A 20,319-nucleotide genomic window follows, 5' to 3' on the forward strand; every position below is an offset into this window, starting at 1 on the left:
AAACAGTTCAGTGAAGATTCTTAGCAACGGCTAGAATACCTGACTCTGCTGAGGAGAAATAAATTCAAGGATGATTCTCAGCTATGAATATCTGACTCGGCTTGGGGAATGAGCCCAAAATGCCTCTAGTAGCGATGTTTTTCAGCATCAGATAGAATGCTTGACTCCTCTAGGGAAATTTGAAATGAAACGAAACAGTTTATCAATGATTCCTAGCAAAAGTTGGAATGCGCGGTTGTGCTTGGGAAATTTTTGAGGATGAACATTGATTTTATTGGGGAAAATTCCTAACGGTTGAGAAATTCCAAACTCTGACGAGTTAATTTGAGTAAGTTAAGGAGATACTTATGATGTGATATTATGTATGCCAATGCGCGTTTGGGCTTTCACGGGGGAATGTATGAAACACAGGGGTCACAAGTTATGCCGAGTATGATTGGGCTTCGCGGGAGAGTGCATTTGGGGAATGCCGATGGTGATTGGGCTTAAAAAAGTTGATTGGGGAAAGTGTAATAACTTTCCGGTACTTGAGAAATTGGAGCTCGACGTCCAAGCAAGTGCTGAATGTAATATTTGAGAATTCCTAATGGGGAGAGAAATGATTGGCCTTGTCCCAGGGCCTGTGTGGCGCCATCGGGTTAGAAATTCCCAATGTGTTTTGGTTACCTTTAGCAAATTTCTAAAAGAAATGTAATTCGATGTTGTCTCCCTTATAGTTCTTTTTTTTAAAAGGGTCTTTTAATCGAAAATTTCCAATGTAATTTTATTTAGAGAAAAGTCCTATTTCGCAGATAAAGCAGGAAAAGTAAAAATATGGAGCACATGTGAGGGAACTAATTTTATTGATAAGTTGTCCCAAAAAAATGGGGGATTCTGTACAAAGGAAGCAATTCCTAAAAGAGGTGATTGCGAAAAGAAAATGATAATTGTAATAGCAATGAAACATCTCGGGTTTCCACCAAATTCCAACTCTGCTATAGCCTTTATGCCTTTGGTCGTCCTTTGATCTTGCTTTCAGAAGGAGGGTGATAGGATTTAATTGTTAGGGGACCCAAAGAATTGGCTCGTCGGGGAATGAAGAAGGATTCCTTGCGGGATGCAGCCTCTTGCTCTTATTAAATCCCTAATTTTTGCCTAGACCGCCCTTTCGGGTTTTCAGTCTACCGGGATACCCATTTTTGCATAAGTCGCCCTTTCGGTTTTTCAAAATATCGAGCTTTCTCTCTCCTTTTTTTAAGCGTAGTATTTTTTGACTGCATCCGCATTCACCGGGATGGAAGATCTTCACCATCCATAGTTGCAAGGATTAAGGCTCCTCCGGAGAAAACCTTTCTTACAACATACGGGCCTTCGTAGTTTGGCGTCCATTTTCCCCTTGGGTCAGTATGGATTGGAAGAATCTTTTTCAATACGAGGTCTCCGGATTTTAGGCTGCGGGGGAAAACCTTTTTGTCATGTGCCCTTTTGATGCATTTTTGATAGAGTTGGTTATGGCAAATGGCTGTCAAGCGCTTCTCATCAATGAGGTTTAGTTGGTCAAATCGAGCTTGTACCCACTCAGACTCATCAAGCTTAACATCGTTCAAAATCCTTAAGGAAGGAATCTCTACTTCGACTGGAAAGACTGCATCCATGCCATACACAAGGGAGAAGGGATTTACCCCAGTGGAAGTGCATACGGAAGTACGATAGCCGTGTAATGAGAACGGGAGCATTTCGTGTCAATCTTTGTAGGTTTCCACCATCTTTTGCACGATCTTCTTGATGTTTTTGTTAGCTACCTCAATAACGCCATTCATCTTAGGCCTATAAGGTGATGAGTTGTGGTGGTCGATCTTGAAATTTTGGCATAGCTCTTTCATAATTTTATTATTAAGTTTAGATCCAATATCAGTAATGATCTTGTTGGGGACCCCAAAACGACAAATGATTTCTTTCTTGAGGAATCGAGTCACCACTTGTCTGGTGACGTTGGCATACGAGGCTGCTTCTATCCATTTTGTGAAGTAGCCAATGGCTACAAGGATAAGGCGATGTCCATTGGAGGCAATTGGCTCTATGCGTTTGATCACGTCAATGCCCCACATGGCGAAAGGCCAAGGTGATGTTAGGACATTGAGAGACGTTGGCGTCACATGGATCTTGTCGGTGTAGATCTAACACTTGTTACAGGTTTGGACGTGGCAATGACAGTCAACCTCCATAGTCATCCAATAGTAGCCGGCCCTTAATATTTTCTTTACCATAGTGTTCCCACTGACATGCGTCCCAAAGGATCCTTCGTGAATTTCCATTATAACCTGGTTTGCTTCTTTCTTGTTCACACATCTAAGCAGAACCAAATCATAATTTCTCTTGTATAATACCCCTCCACTTAAGAAGAATTTGGATGATAGTTTCTGAAGATACTTTTTGTTGGTGATGGATGCGTCCACATGGTACTCTTGGTTCTCTAAGAATTTCATGATGTCGTAGAACCAAGGATGATCGTCAGCTTTGTCTTTTGCTGCCAGACAGTAAGCAGGTTCGTCCAAGTAGTTGACGTGAAAGGATGGCGCTTCGTTCTTCCACTTAACTTTAAATATGGACGCCAAAGTTGCCAAGGCGTCAGCTAGCTGATTCTCTTCTCGAGGGATGTGGTGGAATGTAATCTCATGGAAGTAAGGGACTAGTTTCAAGACATGCTCTTTGTAAGAAATGAGCTTATGATCTCTAGTATCCCAATCTCCTTTAACTTGGCTGATTACCAAGGCTGAATATCCATAGACTTCTAGGATCTTGATCCTAAGATCGATAGCAGCTTCAATACCAAAGATACAAGCCTCGTATTCGTCCATATTGTTTGTACATTCAAAACATAACCTGGCGGTGAAGGGGAGGTGGAAATTAGTTGGAGAAGTGATTACTTCCCTAACACCATTGCCGTTGGCATTAGAAGCTCCATCAAACACCAAGGTCCATCGGGATCCAGGTTCGGGTCCTTCCTCGAGATTGGGGATGTTGCAATCCCTAATCAACATGATGTCTTCATCGGGGAATTCAAAACGCATAGACTGATAGTCCTCCAAGGGCTGTTGTGCAAGATAATCAGACAATACACTCCCTTTGATGGCCTTTTGAGTGACACGTTGGATTTCATACTCGGTTAAAGCCATTTACGATCAGGCTACTCTACTGGTTAGAGTCGGCTTCTCAAAGATGTATTTGACAGGATCCATCTTAGAGATCAACAATCTCGTATGAGTGAGTATGTACTGTCTTAAATGTTTGGCAGCCCATGCTAGTGTGCAGCAAGTCTTTTCAAGCATCGAATACCTACTCTCGCAATCGGTGAACTTCTTGCTCAAGTAGTATATTGCATGTTCTTTTCTACCAGTCTCGTCATGTTGTCTAAAGACACACCCCATAGATCCTTCGAGAATGGTGAGATACATGATTAATGGTCTACCAAGTACAGGAGGCATCAACACAAGGGGTTCTTGCAAATACTCCTTTATTTTCTCAAATGCGTCTTGGCAATCATCGTTCCAAATGATGGCTTCATCCTTTCAATGAAGTTTGAAGATTGGATCACAAGTGGCAGTGACGTGAGATATGAACCTAGAAATATCGTTGAATCTACCTAGGAATCCTCGGACTTCCTTCTCGGTTTTGGGGGAAGGCATAGCTTGTATGGCCTTCACTTTCTCAGGGTCTACCTCAATGCCACATCGGCTAACGATAAAACCTAGCAACTTACCGGATCTTACCCGAAGTGTTCACTTGTTGGGATTAAGCCTCAATTTGAACTTCCTCAGCCTCTCAAACAACTTTTCTAGATTAAAAAGGTGTTCCTCTTCGGTTTGAGATTTGGCTATCATGTCATTGACGTAGACCTCAATCTCTTTATGGATCATATCGTGAAAGAGAGTGACCATGTCTCGTTGATATGTGGCACCGGTGTTATTCAATCCAAAAGGCATCACCTTGTAGCAGAAGGTGCCCCATGGTGTTATGAAAGTGGTTTTCTCCATATCTTATTGAGCCATGCAGATCTGGTTATAACCGGAGAAACCATCCATAAAAGAGAAAACAGAGAACTGAGCGGTATTGTCTACTAGCACGTCAATATGTGGTAGTGGAAAGTCATCTTTGGGACTTGATCTATTTATATCTCTATAATCTACGCACATACTAACTTTGCCATCCTTCTTAGGTACAAGCACAATATTAGCAATCCATTTAGGATAATTGGAGACCACTAGGAAGCTGATGTTGAGTTGTTTTTGTACCTCCTCCTTGATTTTCATACCAATATCGGGACAGGTCCTTCGTAGCTTTTTCTTTACTGGAGGGCATTCTTTTTTAAGAGGCAGATGGTGGACCACATTGTCAGTATCGAGGCCGGGCATGTCTTGACACACAATAATAATCGTAATTTTATTGTATTTTGAATTTGATTATGAAAATGCCACTTGACGTTGAATCAAGGGTTTGGTTTATTTGATTATGAAATTTGGCTTATGCAACATGAATGCAAAGTAACCAACAAGAAAATAAAGGGGTCTCATTGTAAGGTAGCCCAAGAGAAAGCCTTGTGTGTGCCAAAAGTGACCTATGCTAAACAAAGGATAATGGTCTTACAAACATGTCCCCCTAAGGTGGTGCCATGATGCCATTCTTACTACACGAATGTAAGTTACGGATGAAAATCCAAGTGTTTACAAAGTATCACAAAGAGTAATGAGAAGGCCTCCAAGAAAAAGTCCTAAGATGAAATCCTCTAAGTCCAAGTTGATTAAGAATGGAGTGAATATTTTTGGTCTTATCATTTTATCATGTTTTTGTTGTTTTTAATGTATGATGACAATAAAATAAATAACAAGTAAATAAATATGAATGATGAATTTGTACAATGATGATGATGATGAGTACTTGAATGTAAATTACAAGGTAATGACATAAAAGTAAATTTCAAGATAAAGAATGACAATATCACAATAATAATGGTTTGTGGATATAAATGACATTAGAATAAATAACAAGTTAGTAGTACCAAAATCACAATAACAAAGATTAGTGATAAACAAAGTTAGTAAAGTATAATTAGTGGTTAGTAATATGTACAAAATGAACATCTTGAGGACTATTTTTCATAGGTCAAAAAGACTCAAAATATGACACACTAAGGGATAGATTATCATTGATGCAAAGTATTGAAGATGATTAAAAAATCAATATACAATAGATTTGTAACAAAGAAAGTTATGCAACCCTAAGTCCATCTATCAATATTTTAACAAATTATGATTTGTTTTGTTCTATACTTATTTTATTTAGTAAGGTAGTAAAAGAGGCAATAAGTTAGCATAATGTAAATGATATGGTTAGATAACAATAATCATAAACATAAAGTACTGGAAATAAAGAGAACAATAATATAAATTACAAGGAAATAAAGTGCAAAAATGTAAATGTTAGAAGTTAGTAGTTAGTGGTTAACCATTGTCAACCATTAATGTGTTTGAAATATCGAAGATTTAATCAACTTTAAACAACCATGGCCATGATCTAATAGACCTCATCAACCAAACAAATGCAACAACAAGTCCACAATAAAAGTAAATGATAACAAACACAAAACAAGATTAAAAAGGTGAATAAAAAGGTAGTAATAGCAAGAATTCTTAAAAAAAGTGTGTAAGCCAAAGTTAGTCATTTTTTGCAAGCTTGAATCTAAACCCTCTCAAAAGATCAACCAAGAACAAACAACCATTTTTCAACACAAAACAAAACCAAAAACATAACAAAGTTTAAGCTAAAATCATTACCCAAAAATATGAAATAAACTAGGTTGAAATTGTGTTGAGCTTTAATGTGAAGCAAGGGATTTGGGATGAAATTATTTATGGTGGAAGCTTAGTGAAGGGGCTGAGTTGTGAGTGTTAAAGAGTGAGAAGTTTTGGAAAAAAATGTGAAGTGGAAAAAAAGTTGATGGGGGTGACTTTTGGGAGAGAAAGATTTTTTTTGTTTTGACCTAGGTTTAGAGAGGAGAGTGAATGATATTTGGGCAGAACATTTGGGGGCTTGAAAGCATGGAAAATAAGGAGAAATAATGTCCTTATTTATAGGGAAGGAAAGTAGGTAAGGGGGTGAAACAAAAGTCATTCTATGTAAAAAACAGAGTTATTGCTGCTGTCTACACAGGTGTAATCGATTACCATAATTGGGGTAATCGATTACACCAGCCAAAATGGCTTGAGAACCTGATTTGTTGCTAGGTAATCGATTACCATAATTAGGGTAATCGATTACACAGTCAAAAAATTGATTTTTCCTTGTTTTGTTGGTGTTTTCTCAGGTATGAACATCATGCCTTGAGCCCGTGCAACACGCCTTTGGTTATGGATGTTAATGCAATTATGGTGATAGAACAATGAATGTATGTAGGAGTAATAGGGACATGGATCAGATGAAAGTTGTATGGCGGTAGGGTGAATTTTGGGGTATGACAGTACTTATACTACTTGACAAAGGCCTCACCTAAGTAATTGAAAGTACAGATGCTGGCACTGTCCAAACCCATATACCACCTTAAGGCATCTCCAGTTAAACTGTCTTGGAAATAGTGAATCCGCAACTGATCATTATCAGTCTGAGTAGACATTTTTTTGGCGTACATCACAAGATGGCTTAGTGGGAAAGTATTCCCTTTGTAATTTTCAAAGTCGTGGACCTTGAATTTCACCGACATCTTAACATTGGGTACCAAGCAGAGTTCAACAGCACTCTTCCCAAACAAGTTTGTCCCTTTCAGATTCTTCAACTCTTTATGCAGCTCGAGGAATTGATCTTTCGTCTCATCAATCTTCTCATATACATCTGGGCCCTCAAAATGGTAGATAATGTCCTCAACACGAGGCAGCGTGTGAACAACCGGAGGTGGCACCGACATGACCGGGCTAGATGCCGGTAGAGAAACAAAGGTGCGCGCATACCCTTCAGGCATAAAATTTGATGGCATTCCCCAAGGAAATCCAGCAGGCATAGAAGGAATGGATTGACTGGAAGCATCAATAGGAACAATTGAGGTAGCAACCTCAAAAATAACATTCCTCTGAGGAGGAGTTGCAGGAGTTGGTGATGACTGCTTTTGGCCAGCAATCACAGATTCCATCATAGTCGTCAACCTGGCGATCTCTTCTTTCAGATCCCAGTTCTCTTGCTCTAGATGCTCCATGATCTTCGATTGATTGGCGCGAGTATTGTAACGGTGAGTCAGATTGGCTGATGCACATAAAAAGAACTGACAAGACATCTAGTGGAAGAAAACCCGTTATGCAAATGATGCATGAAATGCAATGTTTTTTTTTTGTTTTTAATTTCAAGGAACATATGAATTCCTATTTGCAAATATATATTCAAATAATAACAATAATAACAGTTTGATTTGACCATAAAATCTCTTTTTATTCATAAAATTTGGAAGGATTACATTGAGTACAATTTCAGAAACCAAAATACAAATACAAGAGCAAAGGAAACTATCATCCTAAGGGTCCCTAGCAACTGCATCAGACGATCTGGCTATGGGTGCATACTTCCTCCGGATGCGTGAAATCTCAGATTTAAAGGATATCTTCATCTGAACCTTCTCAAGAACTAACTGATCAACAATCTTCTTCCAAGCACCGGAAGTTTGAGGCGTACTAGAGGAAGGTAGACCCTCTGGCTCTCTCTGTCTCTTCACTGCACGGTCTTCAAGTATCTCAATAAGTGCATCCTTGTCTTTCGACTCAAGCCATAACTCTTCATACTTTCAGCTCAAATCATGTAACCGCTCTTCCCACATATCTCTCTCTTACTTCATCTTGGTGAGTGCATCTTCTAACTCCTATATATCTTGGTTAGGGAGAGATGATGGCTCAGCCATAACCATAGACATAGGTCTTTCACAAGCGTACGACATCTTCAACTCCAAAGCTCTCTTCTTCACACAAATAGTGTAAGCTTCCATAGCATGCACCAAGCTCGGATCTTTCTATCCTATGCACATTATGCCAAGCATGCACCATCCTCTGCTTCAAATCTTGGGGATCTTTACCCTCTTGATAGAATAGACCGTCTAATTGAGTGTTATTAGGTTTACCTCTCAAGGGGAACCCAAGTTGAAGACGGGCCAAAACAGGGTTGTAGTTGATTCCTCCTTGTGTACCAATGAGAGGCACATTAGAGAATTCACCACAACTATCAATAATATCCAAGCTACCCAATGCATAATCATACCAAACAATATCATCATTAGTGAGAGACATAAGTCTCTGAGACCACCATAGACATTACCTGTTCTCGAAAAAAGCAGGCGTCTGAGGCAAGTGCGAAATAAACCACTTGTATAGAAAAGGAACACAACACACAATAGTCCCACCACCTTTAGAATTCCTCAAATGCAAAGAGAAATACATGTCACCCAGCAGAGTTGGAACATGATTCCCAATCAAGAAGATTCTAATGGAGTTAACATCAACAAAACCGTCAATGGTATGGAACAAGGCTAAACCATAGATGAGAAATACAAAGATGGCTTCAAAAGCATCCATACTATCGGCTTGAGCAAAGACAGTAGCTTTTCCAATGAGGAACTCAGAAGTCAACCCAAGAATACCTCCTTTCTTCACCAAATGAGCATCAATCTCAGACTTCTTCAGATGAAGAGCTTCAGTTATGATATGAGATCTGGGAATCTCCTCTAATCCACTGAAAGGTACTTTGTTAGATACGGGTATTCCCAAGAGACGGGCATACTCCTCTAACATAGTCATAAGCTGATAATCAGGAAAAGTGAAGCACTGGTGGAGAGGATCATAGAATTGAACCAGAACACTCATAAGTCCTTCAACCACATCAACAAATAATACAAACAAGAGTTTCCCATGACGTTTCTTGAAGCCCAAGGGATCTAATACAAAATATACGTCTTAGTGTTCCTTCGTCCATAATCGATGGTCTAAAAATATTTGCAAATAAGACCTTAGTTCCTCAAAAATTATTTTTCTATGATGAATGTTTTGATGTGCATGTATGCATGAATGCAACAATCATAAACAATGGACCACACATAAGGCAAACACAAACGAAGGTCAAGGTAATCAAGTCATCATCAAGATCAATCATCCATTTTGGTGGATTATGGTTTTCACCCTATCAACACCCAAGTTCCATTGATATTGACAAGACTTGATCAGATCAACCAAGAATCAAAGGGTTTGTTGTGAGTCACGAACATGGAGTCAAGTTAAGAACCATCCCAAAGGAGTGTACTAAAAATAAAAACCTGTAGATCATATTCTAAGAAGTTCCCAGAGTCTTAATCCCATCTATTAGATATTATAGGTTAGGATGACTGACTCATCGACCCATAATATTCTCAAGAGAAACTCGTATGAGTGTAGTATCGCGTAACAACTGTTATCAGGTCTACACCTGAACAGTCTCCACACTACATCCTAAATAGGCCAAAATGGGTTAAATTTTCTACGGTCCTCAACTTCTCGGACCCCAAATCAGAGAAAGTAATGCCTATCCACAAATAACTTGTGTGACATCAGTAACTCCAAAAGGGTCTTCACTGAGTAGATAAGTCTCAAGCCAACTTGTTAAGGACTACTCCACACAAGTCGAACATGACTATACCATCTACATATCTTAATTGCACTCAAGTTCGGGTTAGAACTTATCTCACCACTCAGAGATCACAAAGCACAACAGACAGACTATATCACACAAACAAAATACAAACATGACATATACAAATATATACACATAAAAAAACTAGGCTAAACCCACTAAGGACTACTCCCCAGTAGAGTCGCCACTTAATTTCTGTAGCGGTAAATTCATTACCATCAAACGATGGATAAGCTTAACATCAATAAAACCAGAGTCTCCATCGCGCTTTTATTGTTTCCAAAGGAAAAGGGAAAGGTACGAACAAAACCCAAAGATAAGAAGTTTTCAAATCAAAACTAATAAAATACCAGAGATTACAGGTAAGGAGGTTGGTTACACAGAGGGAAGGTGTTAGCACACAAAGTGTCCTAGGTACTCCTAGAGAGCCCTTTTTATGTGTGCATATGTGTTTGGTATAAAAGATGTTTGAGAAAACATAGAGTGCGGGGATGAGAAAAGAATTCATTGATTATATTTTTGTGTTTGACAAGACCTTCGGTCTTGTGCCTACGTACCAACATAAAAATGAGGGATCAAAACCTCGTAGTTCATGGTAAATTTTTTAGAGAAGTTGGTGAATTGATTTTAAGGCATAAAATCCAAAGATTTGAATAGGGTTGTTAGTTATTTTTGTCTTTTGAAATTTAAGTCAAATATGGTTAAATTTATTTACAAATTTGATTAATAAAAAGGTTTTGAATAAATAAAACATGTCTAAGTTTAAAAACATAAACAAAGAAGGTTTTGAAAAGAGAGAGAGATTTTGAAATTTAAGAAGTGGGAGGAGATCGAGGGACTACCCTAAGCAAAGTTTAAAAGTTAAGAGTTGAAAAAATCTGACCAATGGGATGCAATCCAACAGACAAGAATATCATATAGAACCCCATTTTCCCTTAGACTTTAATCAAGCAATAACCAACAAGAAATGAAAACTATCCAGACATCATGAAGATCAAGGCATCAAATAAAGATAGCCACATCCAAGCAAGAAATTCCTATAGCTAGCAGCCCTCTTTGTCTTCCCATGTATCATATGAAATATTCCTTGATCAACTCAAAGCAAGGCATCGGACACAGGATCAAAATAACAATTAAGCACAAAGGAAGAGTAATAGATGAATTGAAACAAATCCTAAGGCTTGCATCAGATGAAAACTCAGTTCACAATATCTCAGTCTCAAAATGTTGGCATTGGCCAAGTCCTTTTTGCACAGGGATTGTTTCCTAATCCTAAGTCCAACAGTTTATATCAAGTTCAACAATTCACCAGATGTTTTTTTAGGGTTTTTGTTGTTATTAGGTATTTTAAGGTCCTAAGACCCCAAACAAAACCAAAACACCCAAACAATATATACAATCACAAGATATGGCTCAAATGAGCAAAGTGAAAATGGCATAAACGTAAACAAGTTATATGAAATGGAAATGGCAATGAATGATAAATGACTGAAATTTAAATTGCATAAAGTAAATGACTTGAAAGTAAAGCAATATTAACAAGATTTAGTCAAAGGTTAGTCAAGTGTTAGTGGTGATTTTTAATTGATTAAGTCATTCTTTGGAGAACACTCAACCATTCATTCACAAGTATGAATCCTTAAACCAAGACATCTTCCATGAGAAGGGCACCAACTTGGATAATTCAACAAGCATGCCACTAGTTCCCATGAAAGGAAAAAAAAGGTCAAGTCTCCATACAATACCATGAAGAATGGGAGACTTACAATCTCACTTACTAGAATGATATGCCTTGAGGGTCAAATTTAGCTCTATGTTAAGCAATCATAATTAGACTTATGTAAAAGTCACAACTATCTGAGGTCAAGCAATAAAAATTTAGGTGTTAATGCATGTTAGATATTTGGTATGAAGAACCAAACTCCTAAAACATACCATACACTAAAATAAAAGATCAAGAGGGAGAGACCTATCTCAGTCATACTTGTATTGGTTCATCTAACACAAGGTCATTGATGGACCAATTAGCCTTTAGACATTAGAGATTTCATTGGTCCAATGAGGGAATAGCGAAGAATAGGGATGGAGATGAAGAGGGAGGGGAAGATAGAAACACAAATTGACCAAGGGATGAATTTCATCAAATTAAAAAGATTCATTCACTTTGGAAGATGAAATGTACATTTCATCAATCCCCTAAATCCAATGGTTTTGATCCAACAAGAGTCAAATCAACCTTGACCAAGGTCCAAACAAAAACTCAAACATCACAAGACCAAAAAGTCAAAACAATAAATAAATGACCAAGGGATTTATCCTAGGTCAAATAAGGTCAAAGGACCTTAGACTAAAAATTTCATGATTTTTAAAAAGTCAGAAGTATTTTTAAACAATTCAAAATATGCATAAAAACATTTAATTCATGAAAAATATCAAAATTAATCCAAAAAATAATTTTAATTCAGAATATGGAAGAGGAAAACATTTAAAGATTTTTGGTGAAAGTCCCATATTATTTGGATTAAAAATGAAATTTTTATGAATTAAATAAAATAGAAGGATTAAACATAAAATCAGAGTTTAAAATAAAATAAGAAAAAACAAGGGCCATCAGATCTCCCTCATTAATTGAGGTGGCAGATCTGATGGCCACGCGTGTGGTGTCTACCATACAACCAAGTCAACACTCTGCAATATGGGTAATTCAAACCAAAGACCAGGATTAGATCATTGGACCATAATCAGATGGATGTGAAGCTGCCATCACACCACCGGAGCCCTAGCTCCGATCATCTTCTCCGGTGGACCTCACCGGACTGGTCCACCTTCAACTCAATGAAAAATGAAAAACAAGGACACTATTTCAAAGGAAAAATGCCCAGGAGCTCGAATCTGGCCTCAATTTTCTCCAATTCCAAGTATATTGAAAGATACAGGGATTTGAATTTTGAGGATCATGAACTGAGTTGCTTTGATTTGACCTTAAAGCAACTCAATCTTATTGCCTACATTGGTAGGACTTCAGCCAACCAAAAATCAAAGAGAATGGTGAAAAATTGAGAGAGAATCAAAGAGAAAAAGTTTCTGAAAAATCACCTTCGAGGAGCTTGATTCTTGGTTGATCTTGCTTCCATTTGGCCTTGGCTTGACTTCAGATGCTTGTAGGAAGTGAATTGGATCAAAGATGACTTGGATTCTTGGAGTTTCAACTTCAAAACAGAAGTGAAATTGAAACTTGATTTTAAATTGAAAACCTTCAAGTTTATCCTTTAATGGTGAAGGGTAGGGTTGCAAGATCAAAGCTTGGGCAAGGTCTCCCCAATTCTGAGCATGAGGCAATGTATTTGTAGGCTAGGCAATTGATTTCCACACACTTCCATCCAAATGCCAAAAATAGAAATTATCACTTGCATGGATGCATGGACGTGTGATAGGCCCATGAAGTGATGTCAAAAGGTCCAAAATTGATCATGAGCAATGTTGAAAGTGTGTCATGAAGTCATGCAATTGAAATTGGGAAATGGTAATGAGATTCATCCAAATGGAACCTTGAAGAAAATCCATGCGTAAGTCATTCAATCCTTGGCCAAATGAAGTGATTTTGAACTTTTTGGAAATGTGAGATTAAGGGGAACAACTCTCATGTTGAACATTTTCCATTTGAAGCTTGGATCATGATGAATTTTGAGGTGGAAGTTTGGAAAATCAAACATATTTGAAATTTTTCTAAGTACCAAGTCAAATGTTCACTTCTTCCACCTTGAATAACTTTTGCTATGGGCTTCAAATGGAAAACATTCCTTCATCAAAGTTGTATATATTTCAAGCCTCTTTAATTTTATCACAAATTTGACCTCATTTGGATTTGGCATGAAGGAGTTATGCATTTTAGAAGTTGAGGAAAATTGCTTGTTAAATGGTAATGGCCCAAAATGTCCTACAATGTTTCCTCTTGGCACATGCGCAATCAAGTAGAATTTGAAGTTTCACACAGAATAAAAGTTGGAGAGGATCATGATGAAATTTGGATGTCCTTCATCTAATAAATATTGAGCAAGTTATGGTCCTTGGAAGTTGACCTCCTAACTAGGGCACATACAAAATGACCTATAATATTTCACCATAAAAAATGACTTTCCAACTAAAAATAGCTCTTTACCTCAACATGAAAGTTGTTTGGAATGTCATAAGGAGTAACTTTGATCTTGGAATAACTTTCATATGACAAAAATTGTAGGAGATAGGGTGTAGGGAACCCCAGTTTTGACCAGTTGACTTTCTCTGTTCAAACCACCTTGAACCAACTTGCAAACTTGAAGTTTTCTTGATCTTTAGGACTCATGGAGGATCATATATGTATAAGATAATGTAATATGAAATATCCCTTGAAATATTTGATCAAATATTGAAGAAAGTTATTGAGGAAGTCACACAAGATACCTAGATGAACTAGGGCTTCCAAGGAAAACAAGCTTCAAACTCTAGATTATTTCTTGATCAAAATGATGGATGAAGGTCATGGAGATCCATATATGATGTCTATAACCAATGTGAAGCATTCCTTGATTGATCTCCTTGCACTGCGGGTCTCAAACCCTAATTGTGAGCTTGATGAGGCCTTGGTGGATGCACACACTACCTACAAAAGGAACAAAGCTATACATAGACATATTTTTGGTATTTTGGTTAGTAAATAATGATAAACAAAGTATGTACAATCAAATGTGCTTGGTGTTTTCTCCCAATGCAAACCCAATGAATGATGGGTAAAGAGGATGCCAAGGTGTGATCCCAAAGCCAATGCATATGATGAGGTAGCATGAGGGATCTTAGGGTCAAATTTGGGGTCTTACAAAATGGAAACCTCTTTTCTGAATGAGTATTTTCCAGCATCAGTTTTCCTAAGGAAAAGATACGACATCATGAACTTCAAACAAAAAGAAGATGAATCACCTAGTGATTCATACAAACGATTCAAGAGGATACTTGTTGCTTGTCCTACACACGACTTGGATCAGACAAAGCAAATGCAGATGTTTGTCAATGGTCTCCGATTGAAAGCTAAACAACTGATTGATACAGTAGCTGGTGGCTCATCAAACTTTTCAACAACCACATGTATTAAAAAGATCATTGAAGCAATAGCTACAAATGAGCATTTGGAGTTATAAGATAGGTGTTTAAGCAAATCTAAAGGAACTACTGATCTGAAGCTTGAGACCAATAAAATAAGAATCGAAGACACAATTATTGTAGAAAGTGGAGAAGAAACTAAAGGCTATGAATATTGGTACCCATCATGTAGCTCAAATTCAGCCAGTCCAGAATGTAAGTTGTGAAATTTGTACAGGACCTCATTTGATTGTATATTGTGCTGCAACTGTGCAACAAATTGATGGGATCAAATTTCTGAAGCAGAACAACCCTTACTCTAACACTTATAATCCAGGATGGAAGAATCATCCAAATTTTTCCTAGAAAGATCAACAAGGGAATGTTCCAAAGCAGAGTCCCATTCAATATCAGAACCAACCACAACAGTACCAACATTAACAACTGTACCCACGACAACATCAACAATATCAACAACAATAACCCAAAACGGCTGAATGAGAACTTTCCATTAAAAAGATGGTTGCACAAATATCCAAGTTCCAAGAGGAAACAAGAAATAATCACAGGAACATGACCGCTTCCATTAAAAATCTTAAAGTTCAAATGGGTCAAATAGCACAACAAATAGCAAGTTCTCGAACACCAGGTTCCATACCAAGTGAAACAGTACAAAATCCATGAAATCATGAGAATGTTAATGTTTTCACGACGAGAAGTAAAAAGGATGCTAAAGATAAAAAAAAAGTTATACCACCCGAAAAGCCAACTGAAGAGAAAAATAAAAAGGAGACTAAACCTGTGATTAAGTTACCATATCCTATGAGAGCAACAAAAAAGGAACCTAGAGAGACAGACTTTGAGAAATTCATGACAATGTTAAAAAAGATAGAGAGTCATATGCCTTTGTTTGAAGCACTCGAGTGAATGCCCATGTACACAAAATTCATGGAAGAGGTAATCATGGAAAAGAGACCAATAACAGAAGAATTGGTAGTCTGGAAGGAAATGTGTTGTGCAATATCACTAGGTAAGAGAATTCCAAACAAACAAAAGGATCCTCGAGTGGTCACATTATCATGCACTACAAAAGAGAGAACTTTCAAAAAGGTACTAATTGATTCTGGAGCTAGTGTGAGTCTGATGCCATTATCAATCTATCATAGGTTGGGTATTGAAAATGTCAGTGATACAAGGACAAATCTGAAGTTTGCAGATCACTCAATAAAGAATGCATATGTGATAGTAGAAAACGTGCTGGTGACAATAGGGGCATTGGGTTTTTCCTGTTGATTTTGTGATCATAGACATACCTGAAGATGAAGAGACACCTATTATTCTTGGTCGGTCATTCATGCGGACAAGTCGATGCAATCTCGACATGGACCAGGGCACGTTATGTTTAAAAGTTTATGATGATGAAATAACGTTGAATGTGATTAAAAACAGGAAGCTAGAGGTAGGAAAAGAACACCACTATTAAGTAGGCATGATCATGACATATGTGAGAAGGCAAAGTAACATACCAACATCAGAAAAAGACACAAGAAGGCCTTCTCAACTACCACCACCTCCATTAGCAACTTCGAAATAAAAAATACCTGGTTCCATTCCAAAAGCAAAAAGAAAGAAGGATAGGCCTTATCCTTAAGCACGAGGAATTGGCCTGGTAAATAATGTTTATCTACACGGATAGTGTGGTAAACCATCGAGCCATGTGACGTTAAACGAAGCGCTTAGTGGGAGGCAACCCACACTTTTACTTACTGATGAATTTTCGTTTTCGTTATTTGTTTTGTTTTGTAGTCAGGTGATATACAGTCTCTGAGCAAAAGGAAACAAAAGGAGCCATGCTGAAAGAAATGCAATCCAGGATGTTGCATTTTCCTCCTCCACCTCAATGAGGGCACTGTAAGTCAACTCTCTCCTTTTCTTGTTTTAAAACATTGAGGCCAATGTTTAGTTCAGGTTTGGGGGAGGTTTACTAATTTATGTTTATTATTGTTTTTGTTAATACGTTGATTGTTTATTTTGATTAAGTGTTGTCAAGTAACACACAATTGCTGAAGTTCCGTGTTTGAATAAGTGACGTAGGTTATTAATAATAGATGATTGATTACTGTTGAAGATGATTAGACATAACTTTCTTGAGCTCGACCAACCGAGGAACCCTGTACATCCCATCTTAAGAGGGAGGCTGCACCACACTAGATGTATTACGGAAATTTTTAGCTTTACCAAACATGGTGAGAATTAAAAGCCAAACACTAGATCCATCATGAGAGATAATTCAGGTATGTCTCTATCACTCATAGTTTGCGTATGTTCTCTTTGAATTTCACTGCATTAGTATACACACTGAGGCAAGTTTTTTATTTTAACCCTGAGCCTTTCAAGCCAACCTTATTAATTATTACCCTTCGTTCACCCAATTTGAGCCTCTATCACTTTGTTTGTATATATCACCACATGAATGTAACCTGTCGCCAAAACACTTCCTTACATGTTCAGAGAAAATGTTAGGTTCAATTCTTTAAGGTATCTCTCTATCACTCATAGTTTGCGTATGTTCTCTTTGAATTACATTGACTCTGAACCAAAAAACCATTTCTACCCCTTTCATATCCCACCTTAACCCAAGCCCCGCTATAACCTGAAAGACCTTGAAAGTGTGTGTATTGTGCAGGTGAGATGAAAGGAGAATTCATTCAAGCTTACGAGTCGGTATTGCATACTATGAAATCATGAGTGCAAACACTATGGCCTCGAGAGTCTAGGCAAGTGTGTGAAATAAGTTGACTAGTGAAGTAGTACTCCTATGTGGAAGTGTGGCGGAACAAATAATTGCGGAAAGCATGGGACCCTGAAAGAAGAAGAATGAGTAAGTTGTGAATGATCTAAGCAGTATTTTGGTAAAAGTTGATTCTTCAACTATTTTTGGGGGGTGACAAAAATGCTTGAGGACAAGCAATGAGATAAGTTTGGGGTTGTGATCAATCACCATTTATGCTATGTATTTTGTCACTTATTCTGTGAGAATCTAGGTAATTTGTATTACTTTGTATTAATTAATGTTTTATTGATTCTATTTCTTTCACCGATAACTTATTTTATTGTTTCATCATTATTTAGTGTCATTTCTATTTTTTGTCGCATTTTACGTTTTGGGTGTGTGCATTTTCTGCTTTTCAGGTCCAAGTAGAAGACCCAAAAGACTCGGTGCGAGAAAGTGAAGAAATCTGGTGTTTCGGAAAGGAAATGGCCAAGCTACAGGGGACCTACCACAGCCACCAGTGTCACCTGACACGGGTCATGGTAGAATGATAACCTTACAAGAATTCATCAAAATGGAAGGATCAGAGGCGCAACACGGGCGCCCGTGTCACCTGACACAAGCCCTGTCAATTTTCCCTAGCTTGAAAAAGGAATTGGAAAATCAGTGGTGCAACATGGCCATCCGTGTCAAATGACATGGGTCGTGTTAGCTCAGGCGCTGATTTTTTTGCTCTTTTGTTTTTTTTATCAAGTATTGAGCTGAAAGGGTGTTTTGGGGATTTACAACAAGTGCCAATGGATTTTCACTATTTATGAGAGTTTTTACGATGAACGAGGGGCTTTTTTGACAACACGAAGAATTGTTACATGAATTAAAATTAGAGAGATCAAGGAATTCGGAGAGCGGAAGATTTTCATAAGCGGACGCAATTGAAGATCCAAGTTATCCAATCATTTGTAATGTCTAATTTTTATCTTGAATTTATTTTGAACAATATGATTAGCTAAACCCCCAATTCTATGGGGTGTCCCTGATTTGAATCTGTAATAACTTTGAGTTTACATTTCCAATGACAATATTGCTTTTCAGAATTTTTTGTATTCTTTTGATGTGTTTAATGCTTTCTCTTCCGGAACAATTGAGATTATTGTATGATTATCAATTAGGCTGGACCGCCATTGGTAATGCTTTCATAAGATTATTCTGCAGTAGATATCACCCAGGACTAGGGATACCCAATATGAACCAGATTATTCTCGATATATTAAGGCTTAATTTCACCGATAATTTTCTATGGACATAGAGATTAGGGTTGAACGATTAAAGGTTTTCTCACCAAGGCCTTGGGAGAAAATACCCTTGAGAACTAGTAGTAATTAATTGATATTTATTGATGTAATGGTGACTCAGAGTTGTTACAGGGACAAATTACACGCTTTCCCTGACATGTTTCTTTACCTAGAAAACTCTTTTTACAACATTATTTATTTTATTTGTCATTATTTTTATAAATTTGAATCGAAAACCCACCAACATTAGCTTTTGTTTAATTGAACGATTATTCTAACTCGATATTAAGACGCAGTCCTTGAGATCGACATTCGAGGAATTTCTCCTTTATTACTGGAAGAGGCAAAATAGTACAATTGCTATTTTTCCGATCAAGTAACGGAACCAAGGTTTACTAGTTTCTGGTTATTATTGTTTTTGTTACTACGTTGATTGTTTATTTTGATTAGGTGTTATCAAGTAACACACAGTTGCTGAAGTTCAGTGTTTGAATAAGTGACGAAGGTTAGTAATAATAGATGATTGATTACTACCGGAGAATTACCCCCGAAAATGTTGATACTTTTGAAGATGATCGGACGCAACTTTCTTGAGCTCGACCAACAAATGAACCCTGTACATCCCAACTTAAGAGGGAAACTGCACCACACTAGAGGTATTACGGAAATTGTTAACTTTACCAAACATGGTGAGAATTAAAATTCAAACACAAGATTCATCATAAGATATAATTCAGGTATGTCTCTAACACTCATAACTTACGTAAGTTCTCTTCAAATTTCACTGCATTAGTATACACATTGAGGCAAGTTTTTTCTTTTAACCCAGAGCCTTTCACGCCAACCTTATTAATTAATACCCTTTGTTCACCCAATTTGAACTTGTATCCCTTTTTTTGTATATATCACCATATGAATGTAACCCGCGGCCCAAACACTTCCTTACCCTGTTTAGAGAAAGTGTTATGTTCTTTAAGTTGTGTTCAATTCTAAGTTTTAGGAAGCCCTATTAGAAACTGGACGTAAGGTGAGTGTGAAAAAAATAAGAAAAATGACCATCGAAAAAAAAGGAAACCAAAGAAAGATAAAAGAAAAGAAAAGAGAAATTTGATGGAATGAAGAAAAGCACTCACCGAATGAGAAACACTCAGTTGGATATTAAACCAAAAACAAAAAGAACTGAGTAACGGAACTGAAAAAGAAAATAAAATGTAAATGATATGTTAGAACAAACACAGTGAAAAGAATAATGACATTGACTTTGAACCCAAAAGTAATTTCTACCCCTTTCATATCCCACCTTAACCCAAGCCCTGCTATAACCTGAAAGACCTCAAAAGTGGGTGTATTGTGCAGGTGAGATGAAAGGAGAATTAATTCAAGCTTACGAGTCGGTATTGCATACTATGAAATCATGAGTGCAAAAACTATGGCCCTAAGAGTCTAGGCGAGTGTGTGAAACAAGCTAACAAGTGA

General features: G+C 37.4%; 1 protein-coding gene across 1 annotated transcript; it reads right to left on the minus strand.

Annotated features, from left to right (window-relative positions):
• Window positions 1-2,156: 2,156 nt before the first annotated feature.
• Window positions 2,157-3,155, minus strand: LOC127122314 (uncharacterized). The gene is made up of 2 exons (XM_051052669.1): window positions 2,410-3,155; window positions 2,157-2,328 (listed from the first exon to the last, which is right to left on the minus strand). Exons 1-2 carry the CDS (start codon window positions 3,153-3,155, stop codon window positions 2,157-2,159), a joined length of 918 nt encoding a protein of 305 aa, XP_050908626.1.
• Window positions 3,156-20,319: the final 17,164 nt, after the last annotated feature.

The sequence above is a fragment of the Lathyrus oleraceus genome, chromosome 2 (assembly GCF_024323335.1).
Source record: "Lathyrus oleraceus cultivar Zhongwan6 chromosome 2, CAAS_Psat_ZW6_1.0, whole genome shotgun sequence".
Taxonomy (NCBI): Eukaryota; Viridiplantae; Streptophyta; class Magnoliopsida; order Fabales; family Fabaceae; genus Lathyrus; species Lathyrus oleraceus.

Excerpts from the sequence above, each read along its gene's own strand:
- LOC127122314 (XM_051052669.1), bottom strand. The coding sequence starts at position 3,155 with ATGGCTTTAACCGAGTATGAAATCCAACGTGTCACTCAAAAGGCCATC. Across the intron at positions 2,329-2,409 it reads GCATCCATCACCAACAAAAA|ATGTGTGAACAAGAAAGAAG; the intron begins GTATCTTCAGAA and ends GGTTCTGCTTAG.